Genomic DNA, 21,035 nt, shown 5'->3' on the forward strand with positions numbered 1-21,035 from the left:
GCATCACCGGCGAGATTATGCCGGAGAAATTTGATTAACGCGCAAGTGTCTGGATAAATGTATTCATCAAACGATTCTCCCCCACACTTACAAACTGATTGATGTGGTGGAAGTTTGTACAGAAACAGGGTGGTCGAGGTTGTGGTAAATTCTCTACCGTTTTATTACAAACTAGTTCCAGGAATGATCGATTTTATCCATGTGCCCTTTTGGTTTCACATACCCACAAACAAGCAGCGGAAGAAGAAGAGCACCCGATTGAATGTTTCCCTAATCTCCTGATAGGATTATTAATCGCAAATCCTCTGATCAATAGCGCACACCCGATACACGGCCCCGCAATAGGAAACGGGGCGTATCCCAGGGGAGGCGGGCATTGGGAAGCTCCTTACATCACCTCGCAGCACCGTAACACCGTAAGTCTCAAGTTGTGTATTGAGTTGTTGGGAAAATTCCAGAAAATCCTACTCCACACCCTTACCCGATCTCAACCCAGTCCGAGGGGAAGAACCAGTCGATAAATCACCGGAGCAATCAGCATCGGAGCCGATTCGCCGATCGGTCCCACCCCCGCTAGACCAATGGGCCCGGTGACATGGTTGTTGCAAAATAGTTTAACGAACAGCTATTCAAGCCCGACCAAAGCCTGAGCGTTGTTGCGCCATCCCATGGGACCGCATCGCAGCTCAAAGGCTAGCGTTTTACCGGCGTATCGGTATTTGGGAATGTGTACGGATTCCTGTTTGCCGTATGGTGCCTCGCTGTAGGTGCTCCAAGTTAATCATACAATGTAACTGTATGTGTGTTTGTGGGTGTGTGGGTGTGTTTGTGGGTGCAAAAAGTTGCAACAAATTCCTTATCCGATACTGACGCTGAGTGTAAGTTTCTGACTGCAAAAGCCAGCTTCACCCTTGTGCTTTGGGTTTTGTGAAAGGTGCAATCGAGGCATTGAATTTTTCGTTGCAGTTGGAGGGCAAAAGGCGTATCGATGCTGAGGGCGAGATTATCGGATGGTTGCGGGTAAGTGCGATCGAGAATGAATGCAAAGTTGATTCCGTGCATAAAATGACTTTGAATAGAACACAAAATTGCGTTGCTCTGTTCCAGTTGGCCTAGCACGGACGTTCAATGGATGGGTTTTGCTGCTGTATTGGTTAATTAACGTTTGGCTTGAAATTCTGGCGATCATTTGTTTCGACAGAATGAGTTTCAAATTTGCATTGGCATCAATACAAGTATGTTATAAAATTATTAATAAGTAATATTCATAATAACTCCATGTTTTCAAATTGAAGTATAAATTCATAAGAAGGTAGAATTTCGGATAATTTTAAGACATCCATTATAGGGTGGCAAATAGCAAATTGGTTTGTACTTACCTCTGAAGACGTCAAGTAGCACAAACGGGAATCGGTGCTGTCGATCGAAGCTTGCTGTACAATTCCGTAGCGAGGCTCTCGATCGCTCATGTAGTCCGAGCGGAGACTGTCCTGTCTATCAAAGACTCCTCTGTCAAGGGAAAAATAATAATGAATAGATGTTGAGCAAACAAATCCTATTCAAAGTTTCCTGAACGCGTTTCAAATTTAATGTTATGCTCTCCCATTACTGATGGGATTTGCTTAAACATGCTTCAAACATGCGTTTGGCTATCAAAATTCACTAGACCGCAAGTCACACACAACATCGCTTACCTCTGTTCGAATGAGTCCGCACGATTGCTTTTGTAGCCCGAATCGTTCAGGCTCGAGTCCTGCCGAAGCGAGGGCAGTGAGTCCCACGGGGACCGCTTGTGACCACCGCCGGCGTTGCTCTGTGACGAAACCAAACCGGGCCCGGAACCAGACCCGAACGTGCTGCTGCCCGAGCGCCATCCGTCCGAGTGCCGGAACCATTGGGCACGGGCCGATTCACCGATGCAGGATGCGCAACGGGTCGTCGTCGAGTAGCTGCTACAGTAAGTGGGACAAAATAGTCATATGAGCCACAGCAATGCGCGCGACATTCCACAGGTACACTTACTTCGAGTTATGGTCACTAAGATAGCCACGGTCGCGGTCCCGATCACGTTCCCGCTCGCGTATCAGCTCATTCCGATCGCTGTAGTAACCGTCCCGGTCCCGATCACGTTCCCGCACCGTCACCGGCCGTTCGTTTCCGCCCAATCGGTGGGGCAGCGGAAGCGTCGATGATTTGGCACTGCCTGGAGTGTGAGAAAGGGTGAGAAAGTTGAAACATAAAACAAAGGAACGAAACTGCTATGAATCTACGACCCAAACCGCCGGTGCCTACGCATTAGGAAAATTAATTTCCTCGGCAGGAAAGCCTACCGAAAACCTTTCACCTTTAAAAATGGAAAGATTTCCAGGAACTAATCCGACCTCTTTTGCTGTGTGGGAATGAAGGATGTGGGAATAGACGCAGAGCAAATTGCCTTTCGTCATCAAACTTGCTCCCCCATAAAATCTCCTTTAGCAAAATGTCAACCCAAACGAGCTCGTGTGTTCTTGCCTGCCTGCTCTGCACACCGTTCAAATCAAATTTAATCAATTATTCAAAATTTTCAACTCCATTTGGTTTACATCGGGTGGTTAGTGATGGGGCTAGGACAGGTAGAACATTGTTACGGAAGATAAGGGAATGGCTTTTTTTCTTTTCGCTAGGCAATAAACGAATGAATGTGGATGTGTGGAAAGGGTCGCCGTTGGAGAGGTTATTAAATTGTGTCGTTCTAGTCAATGCTGTCACTAGAGGATGCTTAATCCTTTTGATGGTCCGTAATTAAACGCTCGTGCCTTACAGCGCGTTCTATTTTCAGTGTAAACAAACCAGTCCAAGCAAACGAGATGGGATTGGGTTCTTGCTGTCTATTTTTATCCCATGGGTAGACCGTAAAGGTGATTGTATGCTTAAATTTTAATCAGTTTATAGATAATGTGTTCTTTATGAATGTCAAACGGGACGAAGTTATTTGATTACAGCACAGGGTTTCAGCAATCTTGGCATAAATTCGTGCGTTAGTAAAGTGAAAAGTGGGTTTGTTAAGTTTTTAAATCGACCTTTACTGATTTTGGAGGATCTTCGATGAAGATGTGGAAACGATTCCATTTCTTCTATAAAGCTTATTAGTATAATAGCACTTAAGATATATTATATTATCCATCGAATCTTCACACGGCAGGATCGGTAATCAAACTTCATCCAGATCGCACTCTCAGAGTGAGGACTGACTATTCAAATGGCTGCTTTGGCCAAGTAGGGAGATCTTCAAATCTAGAAGGAGCTATTTAAGTAATAAGAATTGGAATTCCAAATAAAAAGCAGCTTCTTGAAGGACAATTTCGAAAGGACGTCAGTTAAAAAAATATCTGTAGTTGGAGTGTTAGGGACAGCTTGTTGGATCAGCATTTGTGGTGTAATTTTTTCACATTGAATGACCAGTATCAACTCTCTTGAAATAAAGTTAGCTAAACTAAGGAATCGGCTAGAAGGTAGATGTGACAGGGGCGCCGGTCTTCAATCTTCATATGACAGGATCGGGGTTCAAATCCCATTCGGATCGTTCTCTCACATTGAGGGCTGACTATTCAACTACGTGGTAACAGAAAGTCTTAGTAATCTAGAAGGTCGTTGCGTTAAGAAGAAAAAGCTACGGCTTTAAAAAAAGGATGCCAGAAATGACAGGTTCAAGTTCGAAAAACTCGTTGAGCTGTAAAGCAACTTAAGAAGGAGAGGCACAACAAAAGTTATTGTTTTGGCGGTTAAACAATATATTTTTACATAACGAAATCATCTGTTAAGCGTTGTCTTACCGTAAAGTTTAGTTCAATCTTATCGAGCATTTTAGTTAGGCCATTGCTCATGACTAATAACAGATCAAAATTGAATTCCTCCAGTTTTGCAGGATCATTTTGACGTTTTTGCTGTGCCTTGTTTAACATAAAATTATATTTTGAAGATAAATTTGTACAGCTTCAAATGCATTACATAGCAGGGTTTTTAGTTTGAATCTTCTGTGAAACTTATCAGGCTACGAAATTCTCTTAAAAAGCTCTTTCACAAATGGAGCCTTGCGGTCCAGACGTGAAGTGAACGTCTCAGCACGAAACCATGAAGATGTTCAGCCACACTTGTGATCGGTTAATGTTCTAATATGATGCTAATAGTATCATATGTGTTATACCAACCGTGATCGCTGTTAACATGCATCGTTAGAAATAATTATAAAACTGTATCTTTGTACAGCGTCCTTATCCTGTAAATGAAAAGGACCCAACGTTTCCAAGACGACTGTTTGACTTCTTCATAATTCTAATTACAATTTCGTCATGCCTTCGTCGCGTTTGTTGAATGGTTACACTTATCCCATCAGAAATCAGACGTTAGACGTAACCGTCTAAAAGAATCCAAAGATATGCGTTGATGGCCAGTAAAAGTCTCAAAAATACTTTATCTAACTAACGCAGGTTTTTCGATAAAAATTATGTCCAATTGTTTTCTGAAGCAATGTCGTTTTTGATAGGCTGCGTTTGTCTACGACTACTTACTTCTTCGTATCGGGTACGGACTACGCTGGTTGGAACCCGGCAAGCTTTCCGCTAGCTCTAAATTCTCCATACTCTGTGACAATAGTGCCTCGAACGTATGCAAGCTGTACGACTCCGCATCCATACCCTTTGCGAGCGTATTTCTCAGATGCATCTCGTACTCCAGCAGCAATCGTGACGTCGGTGAACCCGGTGTAGGAGTCACGTTTGGAGGGTTCTAAAAGAGAGCATTTAAGTAGAGTTTTGCATTTTAGTACGTTTCGGTTAGCAGTTCCGCAACGCTCGCGCCCTACCTGATGGTGGTGTGAGTGTCGTCCACTCTGCCGTCCGTACGGTGGTTGATCCTGATCCGAGTTGCCATTGCTCGAGCTGGGCGTAGTGGCGTAGCACTGATTGTCGAACATCACATTATCCGATGGGGGCGAACCCTCCACACAGCTTCGTTCACGCTCCAGCTCTAGATAAAGCCCGCGCCCGCCGTGCTGATGGCCTCTGCCAATTTCGTGCGACGATCTGCAACAGAATAGGAAGCATTAGTAACGATTGGTTCGAACACTAGTCTGAGGATGCGGGGCTTGGACAGCGTAACTCACCTTGAGCCAGAGAAGCGGGAGTTCTGACTAGCGTTACGTGAAATGGTGCCGTTATTGTTTAACATATGTGCATTATGAATAGTGTGCTGATGCGTATGAGGAGTGTTGGTTGCGGAGTTATAGTAATTGTAACGGCGTCTGCCCATCTCCGGCGAAGTCACTGGACTTTCGGCACTTGGCATCGGTTTCAGCATGCGCTTCATGGTAGATGTGTCTGTTGGTGAAAAGCAAGGGAGAAGTTTAGAGAACGATTAGCAAATCCAGAAAACGGCTAGAATAGCATTTAGAACAGTTCCTAAGAACCTTCACACTCACCAACATTCATGTCCTCCGTGCTCTTCGATTTGTTTCGTCTGGCCGTGTTGTTGTTGATGATGTTGTGATGCATGTCGTGCTGATCACGAGGCTATGGAAGCAAACAGTAGAAAGCGTATTAGAATAGCGAATGGACAGGTGGACATTAAGGCGCTTACCATCTCTTCATTGAAGTCCTTCGTTCTAGTGCCAGTACCGGTGGAGGTGGTTTTGGTTGAGCGTTCCGGCTGCTGCAGTGTCCCGCCGGCCTGTGTTCCCTCCGATTTGGATGTCTCTTCAGGACGCTGGTTGCCCATGGTCTGGCCCGATTCGTCCTGCCCAATCTGTGATCCGACATGATTCTGCGTAACGGCTGTTCCAGTGACTGTACCAACGTTGGTCATTGTACTTGTTTCTTGGGACTTTGTCTGTCTGTGACCAGTTTCTAGAGTAAAAAATCAATGCAAAACGGTATACTCAGTGTCAAGCTGTGTGATTCTTAAGTAACCTGTGTCCTTTAAATAAAAAAAAACCTCAAAATGTTATTTCATAGCTTCATTCTATGCCTAAATACCTTATTATACATATCTATACCTTCACAAATCTGGTCTATATCCATTTACATTCCCCAATAACCTATAAACTTTCCCAAAAAAGTTAAGAAAATCTCATTTTCATCATACCTTGACTATTGATGGTATTTCCCTGAGTATTGTTAGCTCCGACATTGTCGTACAGTGAGGTGCTGGAGGTGGCCGTCGCAATCTTTTCACTACGAAGTGTCTCCGTCTCGGTAGCCCTGTTCGTAGCCCTCGGCAGGGTAGACGATCCTACAATGAAAGTATCACAAACACGTTACTGATTCGTTCATTTCGTCCCATCCTCATCAATCGCTTACCCCGGTACCGTGGATCCTGGGCCCGAATTCTGGCGTACTGTTCGGCGGTCATGCAGGTGCATTGCGGTTCCCGGGCGCGCGACGGACTCGCCGGTGTGCTGAGCGGTTTCCTCTTCGTCTTAACCTTGCCCTTCCCAGGTGGATCAAGTTTTAGTGAATAGCTTGAGGAGGCCTTTCGTGAAAATTTGAAAGAAGGCGACTGTAAAACGTCGCACTATTATTAGGGTGATGAATGGCTATGGCGGGAAAACGGCGCAACGGACTTGGACACTTGGGTGTTTGAGCTGGTGAAAGGGTGTTCATTTCGGTGCGGAGGAAAACGTGAGTGGCAGGAGGATTTGTGGGATTCAGTGAATGATTGAGTTAGTGAGTGAACCGTAGCGTGCCCGTTTGTTGGCTGCGAACGCACCCCAGCGCAACGCAGATCCACTTGTGAACCATCGCCTTCCTACGCTAGGGCCATCGGTCTTGGATTGGATTCGAACGTGTGACACGTATGGTTTTAAGATGGTGTTTAGCTTGGACGTGTGTTTCGGCTAGCGTACTCAGGGGGAGGGGGGGGGGGGGGGGGATGCTCATTAACTCACAAATAATAGTGCAACATTTTATTAGCAGCATAGTTTAGAGATAGGACAGTTGTAGTTGGTAGAAATAGAGTAGGCGGAAAAACACGTGTAAAGATAGATACAGCCAGTAGTAAAAGTAGTAGCAGGTGACGACTTTCGTCCTGTGAAGGAGCGAGTTTACACGACAGCCAGTGTATGTGTGGGTGCAGAGCCTTATCGATCGAACGATCGTGACTTTCACAGTGTAAACATTTAGGATATATACGCACACGCACACACATAGTGACACAGCTACACGATCAAGCAGGGCAGAGAGTGTAGTGAGGCTAACATTCACTTTCGCACACCCTAATTTTACACATAGACCGGTTTGTATGCGGTAGAAGAGAGTAGCAATAGTAGCAGTAGTAACAGAAGTAGTAGTAGTAGTGGTAGAAGTAGTAGCAGCAGAAGAAGTAGTAGTAGCACACTAGATGGAAGATCGTTAGCTATACTTACACAACATTCACGGAACTGTTTGGCATCGATCGGGGATGTAAAGTTCAGGCCCCAGGTATCGTTCGTCATCGGGTCCTTCCAGTAGATGAAACATTCTGAGGCCTGTCCGATGCGAGTCCCTAAAAGCCAGAATTGGGAGGGTTTACATCAGTCGATTCTCGGCGCATTAGAGGTGCATTGCACAATGATTCGTTCACGTACCTGGTTGCACTAGTCGTACGTCAAGGATCTTATCCACCTGGCTGTTGTATGCGGTGATGTGGAATACGCATTCGGGCGAGTCCTGAATGCAGGTGATGTTTACCGGTACCAAATCCTCCGACACCTGCTGCCATTTGACTGTGCCGGCACCGCTGGCCGAAACGTGGAACACTTCCGCCCACAACCTGTAACGAATGAGATTAACGGAAACGTCGCATCTTTAGCACTATCCACTGGTCACAGTCTGGGCCGGTTCGGTGCGAGCAAGCTAGTGAGGGTGGTAAGAATTGATCCATTATTTTTGTCCTCCCCACAGTTACTAATCTTGCCAACAACGAACCGGAACCAACGAACTGCGGCAGTCCTGGTCGAGCATCGTACCTCAGGAGATGGCCGTCCCGCCTACGGGATGCTTGCCAAGGAGAATCTTCATAACGATATGCTTTCCGCATAAGCGGAGCACACGAGCAGCTTAGTTTATTACCCATAGCGCAACTTGGGCACCCAGCCTGTCCTCCTGCACGAGATGAGAGAACGAGTGGATGGAGGAAAGAAAAAAAAAACACACAATGAATACAGATGCGAATGCGGGTTCACCAGCGAAGGGTTTTGCCTCCCCATGTCCGCCGGTAAGCTGGGAGCGCTAGGCTTTGGAATTAGTAGCTGTGCCGGATTACGAAGACACAGTGGCCCGATGGGAATACGGAACGGAACGCCTTTTCGCCTACGCATCCGCAGCGATGGGTTTTTATTTGTTTTGTACGTTTTTTTTTGTTTTGCTTGGACGGAGGGTCGTTACCTGAGGTTCCTTGCTGTCACCACATCCCACTGACATCGGCTCGCGAAAGAGCTTGGCCTCGGTTCAACGACTGGGACCGCTGATTATGTCTGTGGCTGTAGTGACGGCTGCCACGCTATAATGGAAGAGAAACGCAACGCGTGCGAGGTGTTATTAGTATGAATCGTGGCACTTCGGGGAGGGGAGGGCTTACAAGTGCCACAGTGGGTGAAAAATGTGCACACAATTTCGGGAGCAGGTGGAGTGTGGTTGGTGCATTATTGAGTCGGTTCGAGAACACCTTAAGGGCGTGACAGATTCCGGAGCGAGATGTGGAATTGTGTTGTTCAATTCATACCTCAGTTGTACATACACCCTGCAATTTGGGGAGCCTTGTGTGTGTATGTGTGCCTGAGTTTATAATTTTATAAAATTCCAACACTGCACAACACACAAACATTGCTTACAATAGGGAAGGCTTTTGGAGGTTTTAAGCGTAGCAAAAGTGCAACTATCGCTTTCTTGTGAGATGGACAAACTCACTGACTGACTCGTCTCACCATCGGAGCGATACCGTCGTTGACCTAAATTTATATTTAATACAGCTTCCTTCACAGTGGCATTGAGCAGTCATCGGCAGGAAGTACTGAGCCGCGCGTGAGATTAGGCTGTGAGCGTTTGTTACGCTGAAGGATTCTCACTATTAAGTCTGGATGTTTCGTTACTCAACCGCATGGGTATGTGCACTTTTTGGTATGAATTGAACGTCACGGGCAATATGCGGTAATGGAAATTTAAGGTTGATAAGATTGTAGACTAATAGAAGGTCATGCGGGAATATTTTTTTCTTGTTTTACAGGTTTTCTAAAGTTGAAGTTCATGCAGGGAATAAAAGGAAAGGAAAAGGAATAGCTTTCTTTATAAAGGGATATGGAAAGAATGATTATCCAATCGTTTTTAAAAAATGAGCTTTTAAACACGAGTATCGTTTACGATGAGCTTTGGAATGAGATTAACAGTTCGGGCTACGTAAACTACGATGAGCACTGTACAAGCGGCTGTACACAATCGATATGAGAATGATGGTTTGATTGAGCAATAATTTCTCGTCCATGAACACACTTCCAAACCTGGGCTGATCTGATATTTACACGAGTTATAATGTATGAAAGCGCTACCAAAACTACGCAAAATTGGCTCGAAAGCTGGCAAAGAAACGGTTTCGATTAAAAATGAATGCAAAACTTGCAATCTCACACAATGCTACCACCTGGAGGAAACAAACACACACATATTACACAATATCTTTCAAAATGTTTTCGAGTTTACGGGCAAGAATGATTACTGTTCACGCGAAATGAAGCAAAATGGATGCAATGGTTTCCGCAAATAAGGGGAGAACAAAAAAGAGTAGTGTAAGAGAAGGAGACGCACTAGCTAGTGGCAAATCCAATAAAACATACTGGAACTGTTGATGAAGTTTTAGAACGAAAATCAAAACTAATTAGGCTACAGAGATACAGCACAGGCTCGGCTCCTACGCTAGTACAAGATTTATAAACTAAAGTAAAAACAAAACCAGATAAAACACACAAACCATTGTGAGCTGTCAAACTTTGTACACTATTTCATATAGTTTAAAAGAAACAAAAAAAAAACTTAACGAAAATCAACAAACAAAAACAAACGAAAGAAAGAAAACCACATTCAAAAATAGCCGTAAAAACCTGTCGCGATGGTAGCGCTGCGTTTCCGTTTCTTTTGTTTACTCAAAGCTCATTCGCCAACACCGATTGTTTTACCATCATCATTCTCATAGTGTTAGGTTTTGTTTACTTATTCACCCTTTTTTTTTTTTGCAACTGCTGTCGAACGTTTTTAGTGGCAATCACTTGCGTGTTGCAACGAAAGTGTGTAAGTGATGCTGTTTGCTTTAAGGGTACAGGGTTAGGCACACTTTTTTTACGCTTCCTTTTCAAGCTTATTATGAGTTCAGTTTGTTAATTTGCGTTTTGTTAGCCCCAAAGACGGGAAGCTTTTTTTGCACTGTACGCGCGCACACACACACACACACGCGAAACATCAAATTTATCTGTTCTGTTTATAAATTTTGTTTTATTTTTATTGAAACCATAAAGCAAAACCAGGGAATACGGGCGTACAACTTGTGGGGCAGTGTCGTGTGTTAGGTAGAGATAGAGTCAGAACGGAACATAAAAACCAGAAAACCGCGAAGGATGGCTACGTGTGCGTGTTCTGGATCAAAATATTAAAAGAAGGAAGAAATTGTATCGTAAAAAACCGAAATAATGCAAAAGAACAGAAATAAAAACATACCTCGAAGTGGCCCCAGCCATCGGCGTTCATCTTGGCAGCCTCTACGCTACCCTTCGCTCCCATTTTGTCTTACACGCGCGCGTGTGTGTCTTTTTGCACCGTGGCCGACAACGCTCGGAAACCGGAGTTTGTTTCTTGAGCACCCGTTTTGGCCACCCGTTTCGCGTTTTCTTTTGTTCGTCCGGGAGCTTTTCTGTTTGCTTTTGCTTTGTGTATCTGTTTTGTATTTGTTTTGTTGTAGTTTTCACTGATCTACTGCGTTTGTTGCATACTTTAGGGCTGTTTCGTTTCGATCAACTGACACCGAAATGATGGGTAATATAGAAAAATAAACAAATTCACTAATTTCCGTGTTTTATATACAGCAAGTGGGTTGTATGAAATAACGAAGCTTTTCCCTTACAGTTATGAGCAAAATTTTAACACTTTTCAATCACACACACACACACACACATACATACTCCCCCATTCTCCTCCTTCTCTCTCTCTCTCTCTCTCACACACACACTCTCTTTCACTTTTTCTCTCCTCTCTGTGGCTGATTTTGTCTCGTTCTCGACCTACTCAGACTTCTTGTTTTTCACACACTTTACTCTCCTCGCTCTCTCCCTCTCTCTTTCTATCGCAAAGTGTCAGGGAACTCTGTTGTCATTTAGGAAAAGGAAAACAAACGAAAATTAAGAGGAAGAAAGCGATGCGTCAAACACACCCATCTTAAAAGGAAGAAGCATCCGATCGCACCAAGAAAAGTTGCACGATTCGTAAGGAGCAATGGCTGAGCCGTTGGAAAAGAGCTTTTTTCCTTCATACCATTTAAAAAGAATTTTTTTTAAATTTTGTCCCTGAGTAACGCTACCCATGTTTGTTCCACACCGTGTTTCACCGAACGTCTTTAGTGACAGTTCCTTCTGCTTCCTCACTTCTGTTCCTCACTGGTCATGGAGTAGCTTCACTAGGGCGAGAACCACAACCAACCAACACCCCGAATACGTCACTGCAAGCACGAATCACTGCAATTACACACGAACACACACACAAACACACCCAAAATAAAATCCTCCCAATCGTGCTCACGCACGGGTTGCCATTTTGTACACCGTTCGGAACATAGCGTAGCATCGACAAACCGCGTGCAAAAATGTCACCGAAATACGCTTTTCACACCTATTTACGGCTGCTGCTAAACCCGCACACAAAAAACTAACACACGCTACTCTTGCTGAAACACAATCACACACCAACAGCTCTCGCGCAACCACTTTCAATCGATCGATGAGTGCGTGAGACGAGTACACAGCCTCCGTTCTCACAGCTCGGCGATGAGATGTCACATCTGAGACGTGCATACACCGTCACAACCCACTCGTACAGTCGGCTCGTCTCACGCGTGAGGATGGCAGGGAATCGTCCCACCGTGAAAGGAGTCGATGCCTCTGTGTGTATGGATAAACTGTTGTGCTTTCGATAGACACGAAGTCCACCAGGAGCAACCGTTCAGCCTTCTAAACTATCGATTTAAAGCGGAAACCCATCACACTTTGTACCAAACACAGCTTCAATCGCTTGACGTACGGCAGTAGTAGTGGGTACCGCTACACAGCCACTAGGATGAGTTCAGTGCGTGTCCTAATAAACGACTCACGAGCGACTGAGACTTGATTCCTCACTGGTGCCTACGGGGGAGCAACGCAAACTGTCATAACCTAATTTCCGTCCAGCAAACAAAAACCGATCTCCCCACGCAATCTCTACTTCACGCCAAACGCCGAGGAAAACACACACGGGAACTAGAACATGGCAGGTTTTTCAATTTTTTTTTGTATAGTACCAATTTAACACTCTTCGATATCTCTCCAACGAGCTTGACTAGTATTCACTTAGATTCACATAAAGTAGTACAACTTCTATCCCAAAAAACTTCACACCGTTTTCAGCGAGCTGCTGTCTTTGGAAAAGCCCTACTTTTTTTGTCATTCCTCACTGATGCTCACTACACAGTGATGCTCTCACACACGCACACACACTATCAGCACACAGTATGGCTGCTCCGGGAGCGAATCGAAATTTGCTCTAAAAATGGTTTTCCACGCACGAACACGGATCCAGAGCGCACGGGTGGAAAATCCCGTCCGGATGCTGCGCTAGGTGAACGTACGAACGCACGCACACTTACGCACGCAAAGCAATGGTACTCTTAATTCAAGAGAGCGAGAGAGAGAGAGAGAGAGAGAGTCTCAATGGGAAATTTGAAGGAATATCCTGATGAGAGAACATTGTTCACCCCCTCCTACCAAACCCTCCCGTTTTCCGACCCGATTTTCACGCCAGTCGAGGGTTGCTATGGTGCCATACGTGTACTGTGTGGCAGAGAGAACCTGGATGCTGTGCGTCCTTTGCAAGGAGCAAGAGCAAACCCAGCATTTTTCTCATGCTCGTACACACAAATACAGAGACATCATATCGTCCTTTTTGGCTTCATGGTAGGGTTTCCCAGAGCTTTCGAGAAGTGGGCCGCTGGTGTAGTATTTCTCTTTTGAAGCGAGCTCTCTCACTGTGTTTTCCTTACTCTTTCGCTCCCGATTTTCAATCTCTCTGTTACTATTGGGCACTATCAATCTATCATCCACGGCTCTGGTTGCTCTGTGGTGCTCTCGTCATCTATTTTGTATTCTGCAGTAAACAAAAATTTCATTCACGAATTCGCCCAACGATGACGACTGCGATGGATGGCGATGGATGAGGCTTGATGTGATCATACATACAAACACGTACATACAGACACACACACACACACACGCACATTTTGATGGCGTGTTGTTGGAAAAGTAAAAGCTATCAGATTATTCCAATATTTATCAAAATTTTTGTATCCTTCGTTTTTGTGTCTTTTTCCATAATGGTAATTTTATAAATTTTTACATCGTTGAACCGGTTGTAACATGACCATATGAATAATTGCTTTGGGTTTATTGCTAAACTACTTAATAAAATATGTTAAAAATAATATTTTATAGCCTAGCTGCATTGCAGAAAATTTACAAAAATATCTGCACACAATTAAACTTAGAGAGGTTTTACAATTTATTGAAAATGGTGCCCACTTTTCACACACCATACGGTTACAATAGTATCTAATCGAGAAAAGCCTTGCGAAAATGGCAGATTTGGTGCTCGTGAGGTTGATGGAGCAAACCATTTTGGACGAAGTTAATCGCATTTTGTCACATCAGTAGTTTAGAATTCTGATAGATTTTTCAGCGATCCATCCGAAGAAATATACAGTTAAAATGTATACAGGTCCTTCTCGATGCAAACGAAAAGAAGAACCATAAAAGGCAAAAGAAAGAGGAAGTTTCGAAACCATGCTTTTTGGGAACGAGGAATAAAAATGCAAAAAATTCAGATGTGTTCTTGATACTTGAAAACCTGGCCATATACTTATGTTTCGCACTGTAAAAACGCATATTATGAATGCGACTATCGGCAAGTCTAGTAAGCCATTAGATGACCGCCGTGATCTAGTGGGTCGTTCAGCCAAGAAGACAAAATTGTTGGTTCCCATACACCCAGTTCGAATTGCATGACTTTGCCTCCAGTTGTTGTCCTTTCGTTTATTCGTAATTAAATTACAACAGCATGTTCTTGAATGAATGTGGAACTTTTTATCGCACCACACCACTGCTATACGCTTACTCGGTTTAGGTACTTTCACCACAACGCCAAACACTCTTCTAAAAGCTCCATCAGAAGTTATCCAACTTAACGACACATCCACTTTTGTTCTGCCCTGGCACAGATAGTCCTTCCCCAAGACAGAACAGTAGTTATTGCACTACAAGATGAAGCACAGTGAATCTTACCAAGCAAACACTAATTGTGTGGTATGACTTTCACCGATGTAAATCAGAAACGAATCACGGATGGTCGTTATGACTCTTGACTTGGCGGTATTAGCATCGCAAGCCACCATCCCACACTACTCTCCCGTGTCCTTTGGCGATTGGATCTATTTTTATGCTCATTTATTGTACCGCCAGTTTTATTGTAGACCGCCACCATCGAGGACCGCCCCATCTAGCCCAGCCAATCCATTTCCATTACAGGCACCGTAGATCGTTCATCAAAATGGTGAGCGTACGGGCAACCACCCGCAACCATAAAGTGATAAAATCATTTATCCTTCGTGTATTGTTCCGAACAAGCACCAGGGTGGCCCAGTTCTCAATTGAGTTGGTGTTCTATTTCGTGTAAGCTGGTTGCGTATTGCAAAGGATAGCAAATCAAAACACAACTCTATTACACGGCGAGCGCTTCAAGTATGGGTGTTTTACGGTGCTTTTATTACATCGTCAGTAGCATCATGGTGGCGTAATGCGGGAGGCATTATCGATGATGATGGTGTAAATGTAACTAAATTAAACAACCGCATCGAAAAAGAAACACCAGTTCCTCCCCCTCACTGCACACACCGGTGCTCATTAGTTACAAAAGTTTCCTTCCGCGCCCGAACTGCGTGACAATCGTGACAACTTGCCGAAACTTTAGTCCTCAAGCGTGTGGCAAAGCACACGTCAAAGGACACATTTAATCATACCGGCATCGGTTTTACGGCCGGCCGGTAAGCACCAGAGCTTAGCCCCGATGTCCTCAAGGCTCATCAGTTTGATTATTAATATGTATGATGGGGCGGCAGTTCCGTCTACCGAAATGCATTGTTCGCTGGCGATCTTGACCAACAATTCGCTTTTGATGCTCTCTTCAAAACGCGATGACGCCGCACTTCTTCGCACATCCAAAACCCGACGCTGACGAGGCTACAGTGGCTCGTTCTCCGGGATGCTATGGTGGCCCTTCTGCTCAAGCCTGCTTCAACAAACTGTGCGTGCGCGTGTGTGTGTGTGCCTCTGAGGGCACTCTAGAGGTGGAGGATACAATATTCAAGCCCTGTTCCTGCTCAAGAGCCTTTTGCTTGAAGTTCCCCGGATGGAGTTTTGAATGGAAAATGGTTGCGTATGGAAAATAGCATTCTGCTTATAAATATATCTTGTCTTGGTGTCGCGTGTTACAGCATCATCTCACGGGAATCCTTTTGTAGCAAGGTTGAGATATACATAGCATTGAATTATTAAAACTGTCTAAGAAACCGATAAAAGTCTTATACTTGTTTTGAAGTTCTTTTTCTCCTTCGCAAACGCAACGATCTCTTCTCTCGCCGAGTGTGTAACTTATCGGAATAGTTGCCTTCCCAGTGCAGATTAACATTGGTGCAGCACGTGTGTGTTGAGTTAAACTAAAAAGGGCACGCAATATCTGCATGCTTCCGACAAAACTAAACAGGAAAATAAACAGATCACATTTCATTCACATTCAATCAAAATTGAAACTATTATAGAGTATTCGAACACACATTGACACTATGCACTGATAAGACTACGTTTGTAAACATTCTTGGTTATGAAACATTTTCACAACATTCAACATAGACGTGTGATGGAACTAGGTACAAATGAAGTATGCTGATGAGATTTTATGTTCGCAGACGGCTTTGAAATATTCTTGTTCCCTTAAAGGCTTTGCCAGACACAAAAACAATAGCTCAGAATTATGGTATGATGCCATTTCAGCTTTTCTATTCATCTAGATTTTCAACTCATTCGAATGATGTCAATGAATTCAGACATTGGCAAGCCAAGACCTCTCGTGGCTTGCAAGCCTATGAAGAAGGAGATATTAACATAAGAGCAAGTAGGTACTGCAGTTGGGGTTGGAAGGTATCGTCGGCCAGTCTTCACGCGATAGATCTGGGTATCAATTCGTGTCCGTAAGTAGCCTAAAAATACAATTATTTCTATACCAGAAACGGTAACTTAGGATGCTTAAATATTGCGTCTAATGAGAAATTACCGTACGTCAGCACTGCTAATAATAATAATCATCATTTTAAGATTTGAATTTGATCTCATATAAATTGAACATTAAACTAATGCAAATTTATTTGTATTGAGCACGATTTGTATTGAGCATAATGCCAATAAAATGAGCACAACACTAAAAACTATTAACCACAAATATATAATGGAACCTGCGTAATACTGCAATGGTTTAAGTATCTATATCTACGAGGGCTGACAATAAAGTAAGGTCTCCAACGCTGCAACTTCGCCGGATCACGCGCTAGGCAAAATCTGGCAACACCGCCGTGTTCCTTGGTTCCCCCACTACCACTTTGCTGCTGGGTGAGGCTTCCCCGACCGCTCAGTCTTGGCTGAGCAACCATCAACGATGGAGGTACCCCTCGCGTCAGCGTCCAAGTGCGAATTGCGTTCTGTAATACGTTTTTTGAGTGCGAAAAAGGTGACACCTATTGAAATCCATCGTCAACTAGTTGAAATTTACGGGGAAAAGTGTATGGACATAAAAAAACGTGCGTAAGTGGAGCCGCGAGCCCAATTCCGGGCGCACTAATGTTCACGACGAGGAGAGAAGTGGCCGACCGTCGGTCTCGGATGCGATTGTTCAAGCAGTGGAGGCAGAAATGCTCAAAAACCGCCGTGCGACAATTAGGGACTTGGAAGAGAAGCTTGGAGGAGTGTGTAGCAGCGAAACAATCCGTCATATCCTTGTGAACAACTTGCAGTATCACAAAGTTTCTGCCCGATGGGTGCCGAAACAGCGGACGCGGAGGTTAAGAACGAGGTCAACACCTGGCTGCGCGAGGCGGACGGAGAGTGGTATTCTGCCGGCATAGAAAAGTTCATCGTACGGATGCGCAAGGTGTTGGAAAAAATGGCGATTATGTAGAAAGGTAGCCAAGACCTTGGCCTTTCCAACGGTGTATCGCTTTTTGTAAATAAATATCATTTTCTATGAAAAAAAAAAAAATTGGAGACCTTACTTTATCGTCAGCCCTCGTAATAGATGAAGACCTTCTGGACTGGCTTGCCAAACTGGTTGATACCAAGAAGATTGATAGTCAGTTCTCACTACGGAGAGACAGCCTAGGATGGAACTTGGACACCGCACCTTCTGTGTGAAGACTGGTGACGATATCTCCTCTGTCACCGGGTCAACCTCATGATTATCTCCACAGCATAAAAAAATCCACATTATAAATAACTGGAAATTGAATAGTAATGGAATTGGAATTGTAATGAGTGTTCTAGCAGTGCCCTTCAAAAGCACCATTTTATCCAGTTAATGAATGATTACGAGTCCCCAACAAAAGTCCCTCCTTGAGTGCAAGTTTCCTTGATAATGGTCCTCCTTTTCGTACCCACGTTTCCCACGGCTAGTCTAGGATGATTAACTATACACACATAGTAATACTTGTTTATATACACACACACATGTAGCTTGCGAAAAACGTACACACCCACATACACACACACACCTTTTCAGATATCGAGAGAAAGAGCGAGTGAAACGAAAGATTGGGGAAAAAATCCCGATTAAAAAATGTACATTCACTGGATGAAGAACGATGACCGATGTTGATGTGGAAAAGCTTTTTTCTATCGCAGCCAAATAGGCGAGAAAAAAAAGGGTTAATGTTGATGGGACAAACATACAAACAAATACGTACGCACATACAGAAACATATACCGAATGGTAGAATGATAACGAATCAATACGGTAGTGGCCAAAAACAGGCACGCGGAATACACAATTGGTTAGCAGTTGTAGTAGTAGTAGAAGTGGTAGTAGTAGTAGAAGAAGTAGTGATGACGATGATAATGATGATGATGATGATGATTGCCGTCGTAGTAGTAGTGGTAGTAGAAGTAGTAGCATCAAAAAGAATCAAACGAGAAAGAAGAACACGAGAAAAGAAAAGAACAAAATCAGCATCATGTGTTCATACAGGGTAACAACAACATTTATGCGAACAAACGATCCAATCAAAACTTTTCGTCAAACGAACAAAAGCCAATCAATCAACAAATGAAAACGACAAACAGCAGACAATTTACATACACGTACGCACATTAATATGTATTTAAATTGAACAGAACTGAAGCAACTGGAGCTGCACACGCAACGGAAGCTGCCATTTGGCACGCGACCAAACAAAAAAAAAGGTAAAAATCAAAATTTGTACACAAAATCGTTTGCCGACAGCATGGCGGATGATCATCCCTGTAGGGCGCGATACGGTACGATCACTTACGGGTTCAAGATGTATGCACGAGTTGAACAGAATGGAACATGACGATCTATTACTGCAGCAGCATCTCATGAATTGGCGGGTGGTACTGCAAAGAGGGAAGAGGGATGAAACGGGAAACAGTGTTAGCATCAGCAGAACAGCCCGAGCCTAATCGAATCGCACAAAACGATAAAATGCATCACGGGTACAACGAGAACTTCCTCCTGGTTTCCTTGCCCGCTGTCTTCCTCGTCCTGGACGAGCGGAAGCCTAATGTACCAGAAACGAGATCAAACCGTGGCCGTTCTTATCGCGCTGCTTTTTCAGTGGAAAACGAGATAAACTCAGCCTGGCTCCAGCGAGCATCAAGCCGAATCACGCCTAAATGCGATGGCGATGGTGGCATGATTTGTGCAACCAATCCTACCAGATAGTGGCACAAAATCCACTTCACGGGTGCACTTGAGCATGCACATGCACATTATTGCATAAGCGATGCGTTTCCTTTCTGTTCCCTTTGCCCACATACACATACACACACACACAATCAGATGCAAACACACGCCATCCCATCTCGACCTAGATTCGTGTGAGAGTGGTGCTTCCCGACCTTCCGTGTCCTGCCCGACCTTGAGCATAATTGAAATAGGCTGATGACATTCTACACAACACTCCGGAAGGAAGCAAGAGGAAAGAGGGGTTTTTTTGCTGGTGGAGAAAGGGGGATGAGGGGGGAGGGGGGGCAACAAACGTTGACGTGACCAACTCACCGATGCAGACTTGGTTGGGATGGGTTCACGCTACACTGAGTGAGTGAGTCAACAACAATGAAGTGAGTTAAGGTTTTTGCACCTTTTTCTGTGTTGGTTTTTTTATTTAGACCATTGAACATGATTCCAACAACAACAGCTACAAAGAGAAGCGACCTGGAGAAAGCACGACCGAATGGTCGCACATAAAGCGCAAAGGGTTGCAGTTTCAACAACATGCAACATCGGCAACGGCGCTAGAACATGAGCTGCCCGTTAACCTCTCGACACAATTGACTTGTCGTCGTCGTCGTCTTTAGCGTGTGTACGAGCAATCGCGAAAGGATAAGAAACCGGTTGCGAATCGCTGCAGGGAGGAGCGAAGGGTAGGGTAGAAAGAAGTGATACAGGGTGTGGTGTCCGTAACGATGTCCTTTTTCTGCTATTTTTTATGGCCACCCTGTCGCTCACTTTCTCTCTCTCTCTCTCTCTTTCTCTCGATCACTTTTCCATACACGCCTCTCATTCTTACAGCATGACAGAGAGCGAGAGAGTAGGGTCGCGTGTCCCAAAAGTGCCTTGAACCGCGCCCCATAGTCACGGAAGACAAGCCACACGGTGCGCTCGAGACTGGAGCGCTTTAATGTTTCAACATACAACCCCACTCACCGCTCTCTCCCCGCTCGTCCCGCACATCCTGCCCCGAAGACAGAACGGGTGACATGTCGGCACGGTTGGCGCTGACAAATGAATGCATCCGGGAGGGTTTTCCCATTGCCCGGGAAACTGAGAAAAAGCGGCGTTTCAAACAAACCTTGCGCTAGACTGGGTGATACGTGTACATGCTGTACACGAGCATTCTAATTAGCTGAACTGGCTCGCATGTTCACCAAAAGCTCATCACCACCCGTATCGTGCAGCTTGACAAACTGTTGGTCTCGAACGGCCCGCCATAAAGCCGCTGGTGAGTGCGTATTTGTCCGTTTGATGGACTCCGGCACGGGCTGATTGAATGATGAATGCATTTCACTGCAGCTCGTGGCAACCGTGACCATTGGATTTTAGTTGTGAGAATGCTTGGTGGGTTGGAAAAACATAAAAAGGACGAGATTAATGCTCTACTACGATACTACAGGTAGGATTGAACGTCTCCGGAAGGGTATTTCATTCGCAACAATAATGAACTTTGTGGGCTGGGAATTGTGATGGACTTGATTTAGATGACAAACTGGCTGATGTTGATTTGAAACTCATCGGTAAACCTTATCTGGTTCTACTCTCTTTAATCAGGCACCACCTGTTAATTGACTTCAAGGCGGCCAACGACACCGTAGATTGAACCAAACTATGGTACACTGGGAAGCTGGTACGACTTTTTAGAGTCTCTATTGACGGCGTTCATTACAAAAATATTGTCGCAATCTTTCG

General features: G+C 44.5%; 3 protein-coding genes across 5 annotated transcripts in view; 1 reads left to right on the forward strand and 2 right to left on the reverse strand.

The window, feature by feature from the left end:
• Positions 1-8,108, reverse strand: part of LOC126561296 (protein still life, isoform SIF type 1) — an 87,732-nt gene extending 79,624 nt beyond the window's left edge. Inside the window, exons 1-13 of one of the 3 annotated variants that reach the window (XM_050217344.1) lie at positions 7,979-8,108; positions 7,598-7,782; positions 7,397-7,515; positions 6,333-6,504; positions 6,118-6,264; positions 5,614-5,879; positions 5,456-5,546; positions 5,141-5,354; positions 4,841-5,060; positions 4,548-4,764; positions 2,023-2,203; positions 1,695-1,949; positions 1,380-1,509 (exon numbers count right to left, since the gene is read on the reverse strand). In XM_050217344.1, coding sequence (XP_050073301.1) covers positions 1,380-1,509; positions 1,695-1,949; positions 2,023-2,203; positions 4,548-4,764; positions 4,841-5,060; positions 5,141-5,354; positions 5,456-5,546; positions 5,614-5,879; positions 6,118-6,264; positions 6,333-6,504; positions 7,397-7,515; positions 7,598-7,782; positions 7,979-8,085 — 2,304 coding nt within the window. In that variant the 5' untranslated portion in view covers positions 8,086-8,108. Of the gene's footprint in view, positions 1-1,379; positions 1,510-1,694; positions 1,953-2,022; positions 2,204-4,547; positions 4,765-4,840; positions 5,061-5,140; positions 5,355-5,455; positions 5,547-5,613; positions 5,880-6,117; positions 6,265-6,332; positions 6,532-7,396; positions 7,516-7,597; positions 7,783-7,978 lie in introns of all 3 variants that reach the window. The other 2 variants (XM_050217342.1, XM_050217341.1) reach the window with 2 other exon arrangements.
• LOC126560898 (uncharacterized) overlaps positions 1-21,035 on the forward strand; it is a 502,800-nt gene that overhangs the window by 225,878 nt on the left and 255,887 nt on the right. The gene's annotated exons all lie outside the window — the stretch shown is intronic.
• Positions 8,090-10,814, reverse strand: LOC126563461 (uncharacterized). Its single transcript, XM_050220105.1, has 3 exons — positions 10,713-10,814; positions 8,397-8,511; positions 8,090-8,114 (listed from the first exon to the last, which is right to left on the reverse strand). Exons 1-2 carry the CDS (start codon positions 10,773-10,775, stop codon positions 8,413-8,415), a joined length of 162 nt encoding a protein of 53 aa, XP_050076062.1. The 5' UTR covers positions 10,776-10,814; the 3' UTR covers positions 8,090-8,114; positions 8,397-8,412.

Source organism: Anopheles maculipalpis, chromosome 3RL, assembly GCF_943734695.1.
Source record: "Anopheles maculipalpis chromosome 3RL, idAnoMacuDA_375_x, whole genome shotgun sequence".
Taxonomy (NCBI): Eukaryota; Metazoa; Arthropoda; class Insecta; order Diptera; family Culicidae; genus Anopheles; species Anopheles maculipalpis.

What these genes read in the sequence shown, in the direction of transcription:
- LOC126563461 (XM_050220105.1), bottom strand. Translation starts at nt 10,775, where the DNA reads ATGGGAGCGAAGGGTAGCGTAGAGGCTGCCAAGATGAACGCCGATGGC. An exon ending in ATGGCTGGGGCCACTTCGAG is followed by an intron (nt 8,512 to 10,712) that starts GTATGTTTTTAT and finishes CTTCCATTATAG; the next exon opens with CGTGGCAGCCGTCACTACAG.